Source organism: Maylandia zebra, linkage group LG15 (assembly GCF_041146795.1).
Source record: "Maylandia zebra isolate NMK-2024a linkage group LG15, Mzebra_GT3a, whole genome shotgun sequence".
In the NCBI taxonomy this organism is placed as follows: Eukaryota; Metazoa; Chordata; class Actinopteri; order Cichliformes; family Cichlidae; genus Maylandia; species Maylandia zebra.
The window spans coordinates 9,765,695-9,787,055 of NC_135181.1; the positions used below are offsets into that span (position 1 = coordinate 9,765,695).

Genomic DNA, 21,361 nt, shown 5'->3' on the forward strand with positions numbered 1-21,361 from the left:
ATGATGTGAGGCATCCCGTCTGATGATGACTGATTAAAGAGATACATTAAGACACTTCCTCTGTAGTTTGGTTAGGTTAGATCACACTACTACATGTTGTTTTTTGCGTTCTTTGCATAGCACTAGCTTATATCAAATATTTATTGACACACACCTGTCAGAGATTCATTGTAGGTATGAATAGATTTGAATAGCTTAAGAAATTGATACACAAAAAAGAAACATTCATTTATTGAAACATGTGCAAATACTGTGTATGAGGCAAAAATAGAGTTCTAATGAGCTCTAAAATAATTTTTTGGTATGACCACATTTATTCATCAACACAGCCTGAACTCTTGCAAGTTTTAAGTTGTCTTCAGGAATAGTTCTCCAGGCTTCTTGAGGAACTATTAAAGCTCTTCTTTGGATGTTGACTGCCTTTTGTTTTGTTGTCTGTCAAGATGATCCCACACTGCTTTAATAAGTTGAGGTTCAGGCTTTGGGAAGGCCAATCCATGACTGATGGTGATCCATTAAATGTTTTTTCTCTCCAGCTATGTCATTATTGTACTGTCAGTGTTTTGGGGTTCATTGTCATGTTGAAAAAGGCTCTGGCCAGTCAGGTGCTGTCCACATAGTATTGGGATTTGGATCATAATATGAAATTATTTTTCTGCATTCATAATTCCATTAATGTTGATAAAATCTCCAACACTGCTGGATGAAATGCTGTCCCCACTCATGACAAAGCCGTCACTGTGTTTTAAAGATGACTGTAGACACTCACTGTTGTGTCTCTGTCCTAACTGTTGTTTATACATACTGTCAATGATTTGAGCCAATAATTTCACATTTGGATTAATTACTATTCTATTTGAAAGCCTGGAGAATTATTGCTTTTGACTAAAAATACAACAAAAAAAGCCTGGCTCCTTGGAAGCAAAATGTAAAGAAATGAAGACTTTTGCACATTTATGCATCTCCAGCTTCCTAATAAACCCATGAAAGGATGACCTGTTTGAATTATACTTGAACAAATTCCTGATATCAGATGTTTCATCATCATGCACGTTTTCTGAGTATTAAAAAGAAAAAATATAAAACCCCATATTTTAACACGTATTTTAAATACAAATACGCGTCCAACCCCAGCATTTAAATTAATGCGGAAAGAAATCAGACATTTCAGGCCAGCTCGTGCGTCTGGACGGAGTTATGTATAAAGTGGAAACCTGAGACAATAATACCAGCAATACTCTAGAAAAAGAGCTTAAAAATAAAAGTTTGTTTTATCAAGAACTAACAGTTAGTCCAGTGTTGGGCCAGTGTAGATTAGTGTGGCTACAGTGTAAGCATTTTTTTTTAATTACAATTGACTTTGTGCACCCAACCAGCTCCAAATCTGGCCCAGCTCCATATGATTACAAAGAGGCTTTTATTTTTGAAGCCTCAGTCCGGATACACAGAGCTCCATCGTGGCGATCTTGACTCCGGTGGACCAGGCTCCCGCCGGGCAGACAACGGAGAAGGGTCAGTCAGTACCAGCACGACCACCGAGCAGCACCGAGTTTCTGACCTGAAACCTCCATAATGCATGGGGGCAAGAGAGGGTTGGTGGCTCCGCAGAACACTTTCCTGGAGAATATAGTCCGGCGGTCCAGCGGTGAGTTTGACTCTGAAATGGAAACAGAAATAAGTGATGCTTTCGATTTTATTTCTCAGCCAGGGAACCACACAGGACTGGGATGCTGAAGTATACCGACGTGTGTTATTTTTGTTCCATTTGCTGGGAAGCAGAATCAGCAATCACTGATTTTTTTTTTCTTTTAAGTAGCATTTTTTTTTTTTACCTGAAAGTTGACTGACACATTTCTTCTGATATAGAAAACAAAAAACAGTCACATTATCCGAATTATGTGGATAAATAATGAAAAATCTAAATTATAGTTTGCTCTTATGGGAGGCTTTTTAAATTAGCTCTAAATAAAATTAGGAAAATACTAATTATTTGTCTTACTTATCAAGTAAGAGTAAAGATTATTATTTATGTGATGAGTGCAATTTTACACCACCATATATTATGATTTTCACAATATGAGGAGTTTAAAGCATTTGTTTGAGGATTTGTGAGGTTGTTCCTTATTTATGCGCATTGTTGCAGAAGCTAAAGTTCATAAACGAATGAAATCTAGGCCATCTGCAGCTCCAGATTTGATGCATGGTGTTTGTTCAGTGGTATTAAGGAGTAAAGTTCTGCTAATGTGAGAACATATAGTCTCATTTTTACAAGAACTGGATTTGCAGCCAATCCTAAAGGTCGTAATGTTCTTTTCAGGGATGTATAATTTGATTTATGGCACTTTATCTCTTAGCTACAAATACCAGAGAGTAGAGCGCAGTTTTGCTGTATACCTTTTTTATGTTCCAGAAAGGAAATGCATGTCAGCAAAACAGCCAGTAACTGTACTACTGGCGTAAATATTTAAAGTACTATGTGCACAGCAGGCAATCAGACATTATTCTCATGAGACCCAGAGGCTTTTCTTACAAACGTAGATGGAGGGGTGCAACATTGATTCAGTGTCTGTAAACTTTACTCTTCACCTCAGTAATGTGGTGGTTATCTGAAATTCAGTCTCTATTGTCTGAATGTCTGACCACAAAAGCCCGCAGAATGAACAACATGTACAGTAAGTTCAAGTGTGCAATTTAATTTGGAAGAATTTCAGTCACCCTTTTGTCTGAAGACTGCAGACTGCTCTGAAACTGCAGTAAAGTGGAAGAAGTTTTCAGCTCTTCATCAATATTTGATTCGCATTATGAGTGGAACCTAAACAGCTTTTCTTTTCTCCGTCTCATCTGGTAGACAAATGTGGATGACTTTTGCATCTTGTTTCCATTATATGCAGTAGTAAATATAAACTTGCATTATGGTGATTTAATAATGTATGGCGATTTGATAAATAATAAAAGGTATATGTTTTATTACATATGTTTTCTTTATTTGTAATTTGGTGTTTAAAATTTCCTGTATTTTGTCTCAGAAACAAGCTTCCTGTTGGGAAATGCACAGGTCCTGGAGTGGCCAGTCGTTTACAGCAATGATGGATTCTGCAAGCTGTCTGGATACCACAGAGCAGATGTGATGCACAAGAGCAGCACATGCAAGTAAGATGCTCTTCAAGCACGCAGCACCTTTCTTTCTGGTGCTTGACTGGAAGCTTTAATCCACAATTTTAGTGTGTTTTTTTTTCTTGTTTTTTTTTTTTTATACATTGAATCTCCACTTTTTATTTATCAAAAGGGGAACTAATCTAAATACCTGGAAATAGTCAAACCTGAAGTATAAAAAAAACATATATATAAACCTTACATTATGGAAACTCATAATCTGTTATTCACATTTCACTATGTTTTCTTCCCTCTTTGTCTTATTTTGCAGTTTCATGTATGGTGATCTGACTGATAAAAATACGATAGACAAAATCAAACAAACATTTGACAGCTATGAGTCTAATTTCTATGAGGTGCTGCTGTATACAAAGAATAGTAAGTACTGTAAATTTGAATCGCAAGATTTTAACAAAAAACAAAAATAAAATGAATTAAGGAATAAATGTTAAAAAAGAAAAAGAAACGCACGATTAGAAGTGATATCTGGTCATTTACTTTTTGTTTTTTGATTGCTTCCCACAGAAACACCAATATGGCTTTACATGCAGATAGCCCCAATCAGAAATGAAAATGACAAGGTGGTGCTTTTCCTCTGCACCTTCAGAGACATCACCCTGTTCAAACAGCCAATTGACGATGAGTCCACAAGAGGTGAGAGACTTTATGTTACTGTACCAATAATTTCCACCTGATAGTATTCTGTATTTCATTGTATTTCTGGGATTTTCACATTGAAAGCTTTGGAGTTATCGCTAAAGGTCCAGCCATTACAATTAAAGACAAAGAGTGTTATAGATTTTGATTGCACATGAGTGGCTTTGACTTATAAGACATTAGTTTCCTGGTGTGTAACGTACAACTGTCCAGGTGTTGTGTGTCCGGGTCAGTGAACAGTGGTCTCTGTGAGTCTATGCAGTGCCATATCCCTGGGGATTAATTGTGCCACAGAGACTTTTTCCATACACCAAGCAGAATTAAATGACAGTGAGGGCACAAGGAGAAGGTAGCTGTATGAATAATCCTGTTTCACAGAGGTAAAAAAGGGTGTGGCAGGTTTCTGAAGATTGATTTTATATACTATTATATTATTATTCATATATTAATAGTTAAATATTTTTCAAGTCAGGATTTATTTATATCATGAATCTGCAGCGGTGCAATATGCATGGTGCATTTAAGGAGTGGACCCAAATGCAGTTGCTGGAGACTGACGTAATTAACCGTTTATTAGGATTGTTATAAAAAAAAAAACTGAATTCAAAGTCCATTAATAAAGTCACCAAAAATCTGAAGAAAGGAGCCAGTAGAAATAATAATTTAAAAAAAAAACTAACAGGGAGCATTCAAGGGAGATAACATAGAGACTTAGACAATGACTGAGGGGAAAGCAAAGGCAGGACTATTTATACACATCAGGGTAATCAGAGAAAGTGGAAACAAAGGGGTAACAAGGCACAGCCGAATCAATTCCAGACAACAAGACAAGAGGACAAAAGTTAAGCTAGTAACAAGACTTAGGAGACAGATAACTGCCAAACTAAAACAGGAAGTGAGAAGCTATAACTAAACAGGGACACATAGACACAAGAAAGTAGGAGGAACAAATAAAACAAATAGACCATAATATACAGAAACTGTAACAAAGAACTAAAAGACAAAAAATAAGAAACTAAGGAAGTACGTGAAAATTCAAAACATAAAGAGAATGTGAAAGAGACAGATCATAACAAATGCAAAAATGCAGGAAAAAAATGTAAACAAACAAACAAACAAACAAAAACAAAAACAAATTTTTGTAGTAAGATAATCCCCAACATCTCTGAGACGTAATTGATCAGACATGATGTCACAGCACTGAATGGTGCACTCGGTCAATACCAACATAATGGTGATACTAATCAACAGGTATGAGAGCCTAAACCTGTTTATTTCCATTCACTGGCTAACAAAACACTGTGGGAAAAATTACAAAAAGAAAATGAGACTGCCCCTCATGCAACTGACTTCAAATATGGCGCCACACTTGTTTGTGTATGTAACAGGATACCTTCAAAGTTTGACTCTTTGTCAAAACAGATGAAAAAGAGACAAGCACATAGAGATTCTTTGATTTAGTCGATGCAAGTACACGGGACTTGTTTATTATAAATCTTGTAGAAATAATGTCAATTGAAATTGGGATCACTTTTATTTTTCCTTCAGTTTCTGTCACTTGTCTTTTCCTTCTGTGCTTCCTCTGGGAGTGGACCAGGTTTTCTTTTGCTGGGTAAAGTTTCCAAGTGTTGAAGTGTTGTGAACATTCCTAATTTCATATAGCAGGAAACAAATGCTCTCTCCTCTTCCTGTTTTGGCTGAGCAGTCGTGCTTGTGGCAGGTAGCAGACAGCAGTGCACAGTTAAAGCAAGGCTAGTAGGCAACCAGTCTAAACGCAGATGGTGTTTTTATCCAACTGCACAAATTCAGTTCAAGTCAAAAGATATCTATTGCCCATTTAACAAAGAAAATCAACGTCACCTAATACTCCCATAAACTCCAGTAAAATGTAAACATCTTAACATTAAATGCTCTTAAATGTTTCTTAATTCTTAAATAATGCCGGATGCCGTGCTGTTTTCCTGTGCATTCTGTGTTGCTGTCTGTGGATAGGGTGGACAAAGTTTGCCAGGCTCACACGAGCACTGGCCAACAATCGAAACTTGGTGCAGCAGTTAACACCACTCAATAAGTCGGAGGTCAGCCACAAGCCCTCCAGACTGGCTGAGGTGAGCAAGACCCAGAATTTTCTTTCTAGAATCTGTATCTTTTAAATATGGCTTAGAGGTTCTTGTATCATGACGGCAAATGTTTCCTCTCAATGAAAGGCTCTCCAGCTGGGATCAGACATTCTCCCTCAGTACAAGCAGGAGGCCCCTAAGACCCCTCCACACATCATCCTCCACTACTGCACTTTCAAGACCACTTGGGACTGGATCATCCTCATCCTCACCTTCTACACTGCCATCATGGTACCCTATAATGTTTCCTTCAGGACCAAGCAGAACAACTTGGCCTGGCTGGTTGTGGACAGTGTTGTCGATGTCATCTTTTTGGTTGACATCGTGCTCAACTTCCACACCACCTTTGTGGGTCCAGCTGGAGAGGTGATTTCAGATGCCAAGCTCATAAGAATGAATTACCTAAAGACGTGGTTTGTCATCGACCTGCTGTCCTGCCTGCCCTATGATATCATCAATGCCTTTGAAAACGGTGATGATGTGAGTAAACTTTAATAAAGATAATTCTTTTAATGCGGGATTAATTGCTCAGACAATGGTATGTCTTTCCACGTATACATTAAAACCTTTCTGCTTTACTGTTCTTTTTTTAATGTAGGATATCCTCACACATGCCTCTTCCACGGGTCATCTTCGTGAGTCACATTTCCACAGAAATAGCACACGGACTGAAGACTCCGTTCTCCCAGTAAGTAAATTTCTGTATTTCTTTAAATATGCTGTGATAAATATGGTTTGTACCATGCCTCTTGCTCTATGACAGTTTGGATAGGCTCCAGCCCCCCCGCCCCGCGACCTTGAATTGGATAAGCGGAAGAAATTGGATGGATGAATGGATGGAAATCAGGTCATATTATCGATCCCTTATGGTGACAAAACCACACTGAATAATCACATTGCAGAGTCTTTGAGCTCTTTGTTTTGAGTTTTTCACCCAGAACATTAGTATTGTCAACAATGATATCTACAAAATCCAGTGTTTACCGTGACCTAACGGCAAGAAGGTCCTGGGTTTGAATCCATGAGGAGGCTGGGGCTTCCTCCCACTATCCAAAGACATGAATGGGTTAGGTTTATTGATGATTCTAAAATGGTCTTAGGTGTAAAAGCGAGTGACCAACCACACACAACCAGTAAGGGAATACTAATTTTTCCCTTCACCAACAGTGATTCCCATATGATTTTTGACCAGTATCTAGTGTTACTGTGGCCTTCTTCACTTGATTCTACATCATCACCATGACTGTCACATGTTTAAAATCGTGGGCAAGTTAATGTCACGTGGTTATTGGTCACCTGACTGCAAAACCTCCATATGGCCCTTGTTTTTTTTGTACCTACCCCTTATGATCACATTAAAGTTTTTAAAAAATAAGGTGGAGTCAGCTAAACTGGTAAACTCAAGGCTTCAAAACATCAGTCCACTAACCGGTAGGTGATATCATGATGAGTTCATTCATTCATCTTATATATATGATCTCTATTTACATTAGGAGAGAGCCAAAATAAGACTAATTCTAATTTAAATAACTGTATGTAATTGTAACTGTATTCAACTGTATGTAAATAATTTATTTTACAATATCAGTGTTGCAATAATATGTAAAAGCAGCCAAAAACAATCATGACTCCCGAGAACAAAACCAAGCAGTAGCATGATTTTTCAATTTTAGCAATGAAAAATATTCACCCTTTAAGGAGATATGGTTGTTGTTTTTTCATATGTACAAATGTAACATCTCTTTGTACAACAAAATGTAACAACTCTAGTCGCACTCCGTTCTTTCAACTCAAAAATATTAAATTTCACTGGCATCCCACAGGGACCTGTCCTGGAGCCTCTTTTATTTATCATCTGTCTACTTCCTCTGGGCCATGTCTTCCATAGATTTAATATCAGTTTCCAATGTTACGCTGATGACATGCAGCTCTGCCTGTGCACCAAATGTTCCACCACTTTTCGTACCACTGCTCTCTGTGTTTGCCTCCAGGAAATCAAATCCTGGTACTCCTGTAAACTTTATCAAATCGAATAGTGATAAAACCAAGGTTCTCCTCACTGACACCAGTTCACCTTGTGTAAATGTAAATGTTTCCCTCCCTATTGACGACTCTTCTCAGGTCTTCTCTCTTCCTGGTGCTCGGATCATTACCAGAACTGCCTCCATTAGTCACAACATACAGGCCCATCAGCAGCTTCTTTGGCTAATATCATATCATAATGATATCAAGATTCTGCTCATCACCTTTGAGACCACAACATCGCTCTGCAGTACCACTCTTAACTTCTGCACATCAACACACCCATTTGCACTCTTCTTCCTTCCATCTCACTGTCCCTTCCCCTCAACTGAATACAATGTGAGCTTTCAGATGCTCTGCTCCTAAACTCTGGAGTTCCCTCTCAAAGCGCACCTCTTTAAGTTGCCATACTCTCTCGGATTGTCTTCCACCAGTCACATGAATCCTCTGTTCTTAATGATTTTACACATTCTAAACTTGTTTTATTGACTTGACAGATATTTTCTTCTCTTAAGGTGAAATCATTTTAATCATGAAAACCAGTGTAAATTTATAACATAAGATAATAATGCAGCTTTCATCTGATGTACAATGTACAATGTATTGTATGTTTTAATCTGGATATCTGGTTCACATTTTCACTTTCTTTCTCTGTAGGGTCTCAGCAGCCTCTTCAGTTCCCTTAAAGTCATCCGCCTGCTCCGTCTGGGCCGCGTAGCCCGAAAACTGGACCACTACCTGGAGTATGGAGCTGCGGTCCTGGTCCTGCTGGTGTGTGTCTTCGGCCTGGTGGCTCACTGGCTTGCCTGCATTTGGTACAGCATTGGTGACCACGAGGTCATTGATGAGACCACCAACACCATTAAGACAGACAGCTGGCTCTACCAGTTGGGACTGAGTATTGGAACTCCTTACCGCTACAACACTAGCGGTAATGGCCGGTGGGAAGGAGGTCCTACCAAAGACACGCTGTACATTTCTTCTCTCTACTTCACCATGACTAGCCTGACCACAATTGGATTTGGTAACATTGCTCCAACAACAGATGGCGAGAAGATTTTCTCCGTGGCTATGATGATGGTGGGCTGTGAGTACCCAGTCACCACACACTGTATTTCCAACATGCATCACATTTAACAGTTTCTCCAAAGGTTTCACAAAACCTTTGAAAATGGCACAGGAAACATTTAACTAGCAGCCACAATGTGATAGATTAATACAGCCATATAATGGAACGATCCATGAGTTTTAAACTGTACTTGGAGCTGGGAAAGGATGTTTTAACCATATTCAGTAGCATCATTTGTGGGTGTTTACCAGAACAACAGCTCTGTAACAACAAAAACAGCCCTGTCTCCCCATCACTCCACACTAAACAAAGCATACATACTTTGATGTCATTCGTGCATTCATCCATTCATAATATGGTAGTTGAACCTTGCAGGAGATGAAACAGTCTGGTTACACTTCCTTGCACGCTAGTCAAGATAACGTGCTCTCCAGTCCTGCTGGCTATTTACCAGCTGCCAGTAAAGCAACATATGGTACGCGTGTTCTAAAACATGAGGAGGATCTGTGCAGGATATTAAGTCCCAGCACGCTGTGATCAATACATGGCTGCTTTTACCCATAGTTAACATAGTGTATGGCATTACTGATGTATTTAGAGATGACTTTGCTTAGACACTAATATATTTATGTAACCACTATTGAAAAATGTCATGGCAGAGTTGACTTTGCTGTCTCTTTTTACATTTTCAACAAAGTGAAAGTGAAACATTGCAAATCAGTTGAATTTCTAGTTTTCACAAAATATTTTTGAACCATTTACCTTTATTTATTGCAACTTCCTCCTAACCTTTTAATGTGCATATCCTCAGTGGACATTATTATGGAATACTTTGCTAGGACTGAACTGGGCCCCTGTTTTCCTTCAGAACTGCTTTAATTTTTCAAGGAATAGATTCAACAAAGCACTGGAAACATTCCTCTGAGATTTTGGACCATACTGACGTGATAGCATCACACAGTTGCTGCAGATTTGACACCTGAACATCCCATTACACCATATACTGTAACAAAGGTGCTCTAGTGGATTGAGATATGGTGGCTATGAGTACAGTGAACTCATTGTCATGTTCAAGAAATCAGTTTGAGATGATTTGTGACAGGATGTGTTATCCTACTGGAAGCAGCCATCAGAAGACAGGTGCACTGTGTTCCTAAAGGGATGGACATGGTCAGCAACAATACTCATGTAGACTGAGCGGCTCAAAGTGTGCCCTGAAAATTTTCCTTTTCACCCAGAGAACTGTCGCTCATTGGATTTCTTCTCTTTTTCAGACCATTCTCTGTAAACTCTAGAGATGTTTGAAGGAGAAAATCCCACTATATCAGCAGTTTCTGGAAAACTCAGACCAGCTCGTCTGGCACCAATAACCACACCACATTCCCTTAAATCGCCTCTCTTCCCCATCATGATGCTCAGTTTGAACTTCAGCACATCAAATTGACCATGACTACATGCCTAAATGCACTGAGCTGGTGTCATGTGATTGGCTGGTGTGTGTATTAGCGTCACAGAAACATCAACTAGACATCCATTTAAAACATTAAAAACCATTTTCAGTAGAAAATCTCTTCCTAAAGGTCTGGAAGCATGCTCTAAATCAGGGATGTAAATAGGTTGTCTATCTGTACCTGCCACCCTAATTGACCAAACGGACAGTTAATTATTATTTAAAATCACATTTCGATAATGACAGAATTCAATATTCAGAAAGTGAAGTAAGTATTTATTCCTTATAGAGCTAAATGATCCACAGACAACATTTTCCTCTTTTCATTCTGGTCATGGTTTCACGTTTAGCTGCAGCCTCGGTGCTTGAACCACTCTGAGTTTCGGCTTTGTCAATAATCAAAAGTGACATGTTCAGCGCCCATCACAGCCTGCTCTGTGAATGTCTGTCTGAGGGCCGGTCGTCACATCAGAAAAGTATTGCATGTTAATTCAGTCAGTCGTTTTTTCAATGCAGGGAATAAATGTCATTGCATTCTTCTGTATTTCTCATGGTCAGTAGAAACTTCATGAAGAAAGTCAAAGTTAAAGACTTCATTTATTCCCAAATTACCCTTAAATTTTCAGCAAATACAGATATTTTTTCTTTACATTCCCTGTGTTGCGTGACTTTCAGTATTTAATGGGACACGACTGTCAAATTGATGAGGATGAAGCTTATAACATGAACTTAGAAATGATGCATTATGTTATATAAGTCTACGTATAAGTCACGCCATATTCCTTAGCTAACTTCAAAACTATCTAGAACTTAGTACTGTAACTACATTAGTGGTTTCTAAGTTATATCTTTGGTGTCTTAGTAATCTTTTGTGGTTCCAATTCACCAAAATAGAAAGGCCTATTTTTACTCCAGCCTGTTTGCTGCTTTCATCACACACTGCAGACAGAGTAATAGCTTCACCTTTGATCTCAGTGCCTGTACAGTACCTTGGTCATCACTCACCTTTGTGCACTAACCTTTGGCCCATCCCTCTAAAACAGCATGTATAGTGATGCAATAAAACCAGTGAGAACACAGAAAGTGACAGCCACGCTTCAAGCTTCGTACAGTCAAAAGTAAACACCCATTATTCTGATGGCGCCTGGATCACGATGATCATTCAGTCACACTGCAGTGTCGGCTTCAATTATGGCGCATAAATCTCCTGCTATAGATACGGTAATTATTTGAGTGGAAAAGGAATCGAAGAGAGGGCCAGTTTGCCTGCAGGCTCGGGTGTAGTAAGTGGACAATGAGCCATCACGTTAGATATGTATCCTAACCTCTGTGATCCTGCTGTGGTGACCGGAGATGAAGCTTTCCCGTTGAGTGGATAAAACCTCACAGTAAGAGATGCTGAGTGACTCTTTGAGGTCACTGCAGCACGGCACTCCTACCCAGGAACTGTGGATTAGAAATTATATCATAAAGAGTTAGCCCATCCCTCGTTGTGTATATCAGGCTATGCATGCATGTATTTAAGAAAACTGCACTGTCAGCAGTGCTGTTTTGTGTACATTTACTTTTCAGTAAATTACAAAACAAAACAAACAAAATTATTAAAAACAAATAAATAAAATTCACTAAAGAGTTTATCCAAAATGTAAAATGCAAAAAGTACTATATTATTGTAGAACCAAGATATAATGATTATATGCTTGTAGTGCTTATACAGCATCACGTCAGATGGACATCCACACTGTTTTTAAGGTTTTCGTTTTTCTATCACTGTAAAATCTTTGAAATCTTAAAATTACTTTCATTTGTGCACCAGCGATTATGTAATTACAGCATCATTGATCAAGTGTTAGTCATGTATAAATCAGGGGATTGTGATAAAGAGAGGCAAGCAAAGGTTTGAGCAATCATAATCAAATGGCATAATTTGGTGATTATCAAAAGAAAAAGAAAAAAGAAGAGTCTTTGATGGTGCTGTACTCTTACTCCAGCCTTCATACAACTGCAAATGAGCGCTAACAAGATTTCCCTCAGAGTGGCCTGGAGGAGCAACTGTTCTGCATGAACAGGGTCTACAGGTTAACTCCTCATCAGGTGGGAAAATGACCTTTGACCTTATGACAAGTCACAAAAGTCCCCGAAGGTCTAGAAAGGCAAGTAGATGAGCTGGTTTGTTCCTAGAATGTCATTTGGAGGGAAAAAGTCTTCACGTGGTTGTGTGGAAGCCGGTAGCGTGGAAAACACTTAAAGGACAGTTAAATATCAGCATGCTCCGGTTTTTTCCCGTCATAAACCAGTAACCTCACCTGGAATTTTGCTCTATAACAGCTGGGACTCTAACCCTTAATTGGACAAGCGGAAAAAATTAAGGGAATAAAGTTTTGGATTAGATCTCAATTAATTATTTAATCTTTAATCCAAATATAAATTTTTTTCATGTTAAATACTCCATTAATCACGCATATATTCCACTGAAACGTTTTGTCATAGGCAGTTTCCTCAACAATATTTAACTCTAAATTTGAGGTATGAAAGTTGGATACTGTGATCCCATAAATATGATTATTTGTTATCTAAAAGCATTTATCTCTTACAGGAGAGATTAGTTCTCTTGGCTAGCTTGAGAATGACTTGTCCCCCCAGATGAGCTGGAAGAGATGGTCATGTCTCGGATAAGCGTAAGAAGGCGGATGAATGAAAACGTTAGATTCGAATAAATAAGATGAACTCTTGCTCTTCTGTCTTTTCTTTTAGCGCTGCTATATGCCACAATCTTTGGAAACGTCACCACCATCTTCCAGCAGATGTACACCAACACAAATCGCTACCACGAGATGCTCAACAATGTGCGTGACTTCCTTAAACTTTACCAGGTTCCCAAAGGTCTGAGCGAGAGGGTCATGGACTTCATCGTCTCCACCTGGGCCATGTCGAAGGGCATTGACACAGACAAGGTACAAATCTGTGCAAAAGTTTCAGGGGGTGCTTTCAAAAACTGATGTGCCATTACTTGTCAGATTTATCTTTTGGATTTCATGTTTTCATTTATTGGCTTTCCCAACAACCCAATTAAAGTTTATGCCCTTGGTTAAATCTTGCCTGCCTCCCATATCTGCCTTTTAGGTCCTGAACTTCTACAGTCCATGCAGTCAGTAACAACATTACCATTGTTGTTCTCATGAAGTAAATCCGATCACATGGTCCAACATCTGGAGTTTAAAGATTATTTAAAGAAGCAGCTTTCATGTCTCTGCAGTTCTATTTTTAAAACGTTTAGTAATACATCTGCTAAATGAGCAGCGGAAATGTGCTACATATTTAATGTCCTCCAGTGATGATGCATTAAGTGTTTGCTGCACAAATCTCACCATGTCTTTCAGGTTCTCTCCATCTGTCCTAAAGACATGCGTGCAGACATCTGCGTCCACCTCAACAAACAGGTGTTCAATGACCATCCAGCTTTTCGCCTGGCAAGTGATGGCTGTTTGCGCTCTCTCGCCGTGGAGTTTCAGACTACACACTGCGCACCTGGAGACCTCATCTTCCACATCGGGGAGAGCGTTGATACGCTCTGTTTTGTAGTCTCGGGTTCACTCGAAGTCATCCAAGATGACGAGGTCATCGCAATACTAGGTAATCCAGGGCAATATTGTGAAATAGACCAAGCAAAGTTGTACCTGCTGCTCTCAGTTGAAGTTAGAGCAAAGTTTTCTGAAGTCCTTTTTATGCTTTACAACCTATATGTGTTCGACTTCATCCCATTTTATTTATATTTATCTGAGCCAACAGATGTTTATATGATATCTGGCCCTGTTCAGGTAAAGGTGACGTGTTTGGAGATGCATTCTGGAAAGAGACCACGCTGGCTCGAGCCTGTGCGAATGTGCGCGCTCTGACGTACTGCGACCTGCACGTCATCCGGAGAGAGGCTCTGATGCGGGTGCTGGAGTTTTACACCGCGTTCGCCAATTCTTTCTCCCGCAACCTCATCCTCACCTGTAATTTGCGAAAACGGGTAAAACTTTCACTGTCCTGTCTTTTAGTAAAGGATGTTAGTGTCATCTTAAAGCAAGGGATTACTGATTGCATTTTGTTGTCATAGGCAAAAGAGATAACAGGGTGCACAGTTCCCACCCAGCTGGACTTCAACATTGTACATTACACTACTAAAATTACCAAGGTGCAATGGACTGCAAGTGAATCAGTCTTTACAATCTACAACAAATGCAATACAACCAAACCTGCTTCTTTACAACATAAACTCTCCATCTACAAACTCCTACATCATCAAGAGCTGAGCAACCAAACCCAGTGCACAGGAACATCTATAACCACAACTTTTCACCAACTGACAGTATGAATAAAAAACACTTTTTCTTATTTTGTTTGTATTGCAAAGCATTTTGCAATGTCTTGCCATGCATATGCTAAACACACATATCTATATGTGTGTTTAGTACTTAAATGATCATTAAATTTAAAATAAAAGGAGAAATAAAGAACGAAAAGGTGTTTGTGCCAGCAGTAAATCATAGACAAAAATTAGAATCAAATCCCTTCTTTGCAGGTGAGACTTCATTCATACAACATGTGCTGTGGCCTTGAGCTAGGCAGCATGGAATACCTGAGTGCGATGCAAAGTTGTATACAGTTTTCCATAAAGTGTGTAATGGTAAATGGATTGTATATATATATATATATATATATATATATATATATATATATATATATATATACATAGCACATTGTCTTTGTATCGACCGCTCAGAAAGCCTTTTTATCAAATTACAAACTGAGAGTGAACAGCTCAAATGTGAAGAGGATAAATGTAAATAAATCAGCACATGCACACTGTCTCCATCCAGATTTCCCCAATCTGTGAAAAGGACAGTGACAAAAAATTAGTTCAAAGCTGAACAATTAGCCGGTCCAAACTAAGGCTCTAATATTTCATAGAGTTTCTCCTGGCTACGCATATTGATCCCACTACAGCACGGAGCTGCTTTGCTTTCCAGCCACAAGAGTAGGTTTCTTATACATTCTGCTGTAATACTATCTTTTAAGTTCTTAATGGATGTTCATATCGTTAGGGGTTAGTCATCCCAGGGCACGTAGTCTGTTGTGTTCTTTGTTCAGGACTGAGATGTATGAAATACTTTTGAGGATGTAGGTTTAAAAAATTTGAAGGAATTAAACAGACTCATAACAGCTCGAACTCTGGCTGTAACAAAGCAGATCGGCCTTTTAAGAATGTTTGAGCAATTGTTGGAAGTGCTGTGTAGTAAATATTAATTGGCACAGTTTCGTGGCAGGTATTTGGACTTTGCAAAAGTCTCAAGCCCTCTTCATTTCTTTATGTTTTGTTAGGAAAATGGGAAATAGGTGCAGTGGTTTATTGAAACCTGTGCAAACATACATGGACAGTATACAGTATATGAGGCAAAAACAGTGTGTACAATTCCTAATGAGCTTTAAAAACAGTATTTGGTATGACCACCTTTATTCTTCAACACGGCCTCTCTCAGACAAGCTTTCTTGTTATTTCTTAAGTAGTCTTCAGTCTCCAGGCTTCTTGAAGGAAATTCAAAGCTCTTCTTTGGATTTTGGCTGCCTTTTGTTCAGTTTTCTGTTAAAATGATCCCACACTGCTTCAATAATGTTGAAGTGTGGGCCTCTGGGGAGGCCAATCCATGCTGATAGTGTTTGATGGTGTGTTTTGTCTATCCAGGTATATTTTTACTGCATTGGCAGTGTGTTTGGAACCATTGCCACTGACTTTCAGCACAGTCCTTGTGTAATTTGGCATACCTCAGCCTCAGTTTTACTTCCTTGAGAATGGCTCCTTGACAAACACACTTCCATTGAGGCCACTTCTGAGGAGGCTTCAGTCAACATTGAAGGGCCAGATGCATCTTTCAGGTCCTGTGTCAGGTCTTAACATGAATGATTCATAGGACATGTTGAAGTGGCTTAACATCCTGTGTACAAGTACTGGACTGAAAATTAGGGGTGCAACGATATTCGTATCGATATTGAACCGTTCGATACAGTGCTTTCGGTTCGGTACGCATATGTATCGAACAATACAACATTTGTAATTTATTTTATCAACTTTCCTTCTGACGATGCTGTCTGTGTGGAGCGCTCAGTGAATCTGCGTTCGACTACTCCGCCTAGGCTGCACTGTCGAGCGCAGATCCACTGAGCGCTCAACACAGACAGCATAGACAGAAGGAAGAGCGCAGAGCACCTCCCCCACCCTCATTCAGATCTGGCGTTTGGAATTATTTTGGTTTTCATGTGAGGTATGACCCTGAAGGTAAGCGAGTCATGGACTAAAGTAACACAGTATGTTGGATGTGCCATGCAATGCTCAATTACATGGGTGGGAACTAGTGTGTTAGCGCAGTTAGCTCGTTAACGTGTTGGCCGTCTAGCCCCACGCACGGGGCGATCGGCGGTAGCTCGTTAACGGAGATTTGCCGTGTTGTGGCGTTAAGGTCATTTCAACGAGATTAACCTGAAAGCACTAGTGGGAACACAACGAATATGACTGCACATTTACGCCGACATCATCCTAGTGCAAAGACAAAAACAACAAGCATGCTACTAACTTTAGCCGAGTCATTTAGACAGCTGTTAGCACGTGATTCTCCTTATGCTGCTGAGAATATAGCCCAGAAGAAGCGGATAGTATAGCTTTTATTTTGGAAAGAGACATTTCTCTGTAATAAACTCTCTTTTCCAAAGATGAGTGATTCCTCAATCAGATACAGGGCTTGCAATATCGCTAGCCCGATGTCCTGGGGCTAGCGATTTTTTTCAGTCGGGCTACCAAAATCTATCTCTGCCCTGCCCGTCAGGCTATTGTAGGGAAAATATATGTCAATGCTTTTGCATTCTTTCAGAAATGTAGCTGGGTAATTATGTCATTGGCATCGGTGAGCCACTGTCAATATGTGACATATTGAAATCGCGTTTGAATTTGCGCTTGTTTTTTTGCTTTCACTTTGCAATCGTGCGAACTGTGTATAGAGAGCGACAGCACTGATCTGTGAGTGATGATAATTTGCGCACCAATTCCTCTGACATCGTCTTATTAATTGTTAGCTTACTATGCAAACATGACAAGTGAAATCTCCTGCAGCTTAAACATGTGAGAGGTTGATCGTGCAGAGAATCGCTGAGCTTATGTGAGTGTGTGTGTAAAAGCAGCAGGATATATATTTGACTACGATGACCTGGATGACTGAGAACCTTCACAGACAGATATATATTTTAGTTCTGCTGAGCCAAATAAGACAGGTCAGGGTGAAGAAGTGACAGCCAAAGAAAAGCTTACCACAAAACGGAGAAGTTATGACAAATCAGACTATAAGGCAAAAAGAAAGTGCAGCTTTATGGTTTCATGGACAAAAGAATTTCTGTGGCTGCAATATGACGAGCTAAATAACCAGGGGTGCACATAAGTGGTCCGCAGGTGCGCATTCGCTGTCAAAATAAAAAACACGCACAAGGGTTAGGGTTAAATTTAAAAACTGTACTTTTGAGTTAAAATATATATTTATAAGTTTAATAAATGACAAATTAAAAAGGCATGAACATTTTTTTGTATCGAAAAAATATCGAACCGTGACACCAAAGTATCGAACCGAACCAAACCGTGAATTTTGTGTATCGTTGCACCCCTACTGAAAATGAGTAAACAAGCAGCCAAGCCTGGAGAGACACTGCTCAAGAGCACTTTGAAAAATAATAATAGGGAAGTCTGACTTCTTTAAAGCAAAATATAAAGAAATAAACAGTGACTTAAGAGTTCTTTGCATGTTTAATAACATAACAGGTCCTAGACATTTTGTAGATTACTTATGGGCAGCCGAGCCCATTAGTAGCTGTCTTCTACATTGGTTTTCTAATCTATTTCTAATCATCTAAACTAGTCAGTTTCAGATTAATCCAAAAATGATATTAAAGAAGTTGATGCTAACTATTACACTATTAATATATCAGTTGAAATAGTGGGAGCTTTGTACACAGTGGGCTTTAACCTGGGATTCATGGGGGTAAGTGTTTCACAGATTAACTTCTCAGGTACACCAGCACTGAAAGTTTCTACCAGAGTGGTATCGGAAGGTAGTGAGACGCTTGGAGTTTATTGACATTTCTTTTCTTTGTCTTCAGAAGGAATCAGGAAAGACTCAGAGCCTAAATTGTCCTCCATTATTGACTTGTTGCTCCATTAACGGTTTCCCTTGTGCATTACTGCTTTCAGCTCATAAATATTTCAGCATTCACAACAGCTGCAGGCAGCTGTCCTTGCTTTGAAGCTGCATTATACGGACATTGTACAACTTGCTTCGTCCAGGTCGAGCACTAGAGCATGCACACTGTAAGTTACAATTTACAGTGTGTCCTGTATCAGTGTCCTCATGCACGCACTCCCCCTCTTGCAGGTCATCTTCAGGAAGATTGCCGATGTGAGGAGGGAGCAGGCGCATCAGAGTGACGTGACTCTGTCGATTCCCGAAGACCACCCGGTTCGCAAGCTGTTCCAGAAGTTCAGACAGCACAGAGACGCTCAAACGGGAGAGTCCAACACTTACTTAGATCACAACTGCGTGCAGGTGGAGATGCAGCAGCACCCCCAGCACCACACTGACTCAAACTCTTACACTCAGCCCAGTCACTCAGCATCTCCTCAGCAGCGGCAGGAGAACACCTCAGCAGGAGGGGGGAACAGTTGCAACATGCCTGAAAAGTCAGAGCAAAGGCGCACAATGGAGGCGGTGGAGTCTGCATCAAAGCCTTGTCCAGAGAGCCGGTTTGGCCAGAGCAGTGGTGCAGGTGGAGAGGGTAACGCAGGGAGCGGCAGAGGTGTGAGAGGCTGGGCAAAGTTTAGAAACGCCACATCTGCTGAGCCAGCACGTCCTCCTGTCGAGCAGGAGAAGCAGACTCAGAAAGCAGACGAGTGGCCGAAAGGATCGCAGTCCTCAGAACAGATCGCAGCCCCCAAAACGAACCACGAATCAGGGGGAGGCGGAGAGAGGGGAAGCACAGAGGGCAGCAACAGCGCAGGTGAGGAAACAAGCGCCCTGCACAAAACCGACTCCTGCGACAGTGGTATCACAAAGAGCGATCCACGCATCGACCGAGCAGGAGATTCAAGAAGCTCCTTCGAGCGAAGCCCGATGGAAAGGAGCCCCATGGAGAGAAATCCATTCGAACACAGCCTCGGGGTTTACGCCGAGGTCTCCCTCAGACACTCATTCGTGCAGCCGCTGTCTGAGCAAGCGCTGCTTCAAGCGACGCTCCACGCGGCCAAGCTGGAGCTGAAAGCAGACATTCAGATACTGAGCGGGAGACTGTCGCTGCTCGAGGCTCAGGTGAGCGAGATCCTCAGGCTGCTGTCGGTAAAAAGACTCTCTCTGCCGCCAGCGTCCTCTCCAAAAGCAAGACGGAAAAGTCAAGACTCGGTCACCGCCTCCAGGCCGGGTTCACCCAAAACAGAGGACGAGGATCTTTAAATTTTCTCACTTAATAAAAAAAATAAAAGGATTAGATAAGCATCGTGCATGTCCTGCTGGACTACAAGTTTTAATACTTGATTGCATGCAGAAATGTTACCTTAGCACCACAAGGATCCAGGGATTTATCTTATACTGTAGCTTTTAACTTATGAGACACTTGTGTGTGAGAGGAAGCAGGGACAAATAATTAACAACAAGCACAAAAAGGAAATGATGCTTGATGAGGTGCTTGGCAAAACATGCAAGTTTGATGAAAATAAGATGGAGTAGTTCTTTACGTTTCTGGAAGTCAGTTTACAGTTTTGAGGTTTTTTATTTTGTTTGTTTTCTTGGTAGAAAACCTTGAAGTTCACATTTCTATTTTGTGGACAAGCTGAAGCTCAGTGAGCATTTCATCATGCACAGTGTATTATAAATACACAGCTTTATCTTATTTAGGAGGGAAATCCAGAGTTTTTGTTGCTCATCCTCAGTGGAGCGACTACCTTCCGAGTTAATTATCAGGTAATTAAATGTGCCTTACAATAGCAAAGCCTCACTGCGAGCTGTTTTGATGAAATCTAATGTTATATATACATATAAATCTATATGCATTGTCTTATTTAAAAACTCATTTCCTGTGCATGTAAAAATAAAGGACAGCAATGCAATAATGCCACTTTTACATTTTTGTTAAAGGTTTCTTTTCCTTCAGGATGTGAACATGTCACCAGGTTTTTGCAGCAGACTCATTGTGCATTTTTCTTCACGTAGCTTTGCATCTTGCTCAGGTATCTTTGTTCTCAGACTGAATTTGAACGATTTCTATTTATTAGCCATTTTGTAGGATAAATGGTACTGCATATCCTGTTTTAATCATTTAAATGATGGTTCACTATGCATATCTAAAGGGAAGGTGCACTAAACTCAGTTTGTTCATATTTTTTGGTGGTTTATGAAACCACTGGGGAAATTCTGTGTGAACTGTAAGGGTCCAAGCATGTGACTGTTAAGTATGTCTGTTCTATGTTACGTTCAGAGACGACCTTGCATGCATCCGAGGGAGCCTGTCAACTGTGAAATGAGTAATGAAAAGTAATGCCTGCTCACCATCTGTTGTTTAGTTTCTTCTCTTATGTAACACAAAAGTCTGCCTTTAAACTGGAAAGTGCAACACGCAAGCGGGTTTCATGTCACAATGTTTTGTTTAATCCAGGTGAGTCACAGGAGGATACCGATTACAGTGGATTTACACTTGACTTTCTTCAAATATGATTTTTATTTAGCAGTTGACAAACAAAGGGACTTCTCCTGGATACGATCTTTAATCAGAAACACTGAATCGGTTTCAGCCTATTTTTGAAGGGTTATATAACATATAGAG

At 40.0% G+C, this 21,361-nt stretch overlaps 1 protein-coding gene across 1 annotated transcript; it reads left to right on the forward strand.

Annotated features, from left to right (window-relative positions):
- Positions 1-1,528: 1,528 nt before the first annotated feature.
- Positions 1,529-21,142, forward strand: LOC101484364 (voltage-gated delayed rectifier potassium channel KCNH5). The gene is made up of 12 exons (XM_004541839.3): positions 1,529-1,645; positions 3,027-3,150; positions 3,425-3,531; positions 3,679-3,807; positions 5,803-5,918; positions 6,018-6,410; positions 6,529-6,618; positions 8,610-9,039; positions 13,226-13,425; positions 13,852-14,104; positions 14,290-14,486; positions 18,925-21,142. The coding sequence occupies exons 1-12, from the start codon at positions 1,573-1,575 to the stop codon at positions 19,993-19,995; spliced, it is 3,183 nt and encodes a 1,060-aa protein (XP_004541896.1). The 5' UTR covers positions 1,529-1,572; the 3' UTR covers positions 19,996-21,142.
- The last annotated feature ends 219 nt before the right edge of the window (positions 21,143-21,361 follow it).

What these genes read in the sequence shown, in the direction of transcription:
- LOC101484364 (XM_004541839.3), top strand. Translation starts at nt 1,573, where the DNA reads ATGCATGGGGGCAAGAGAGGGTTGGTGGCTCCGCAGAACACTTTCCTG. An exon ending in GCTGCTGTATACAAAGAATA is followed by an intron (nt 3,532 to 3,678) that starts GTAAGTACTGTA and finishes TGCTTCCCACAG; the next exon opens with AAACACCAATATGGCTTTAC. An exon ending in CGAGGTCATCGCAATACTAG is followed by an intron (nt 14,105 to 14,289) that starts GTAATCCAGGGC and finishes GGCCCTGTTCAG; the next exon opens with GTAAAGGTGACGTGTTTGGA.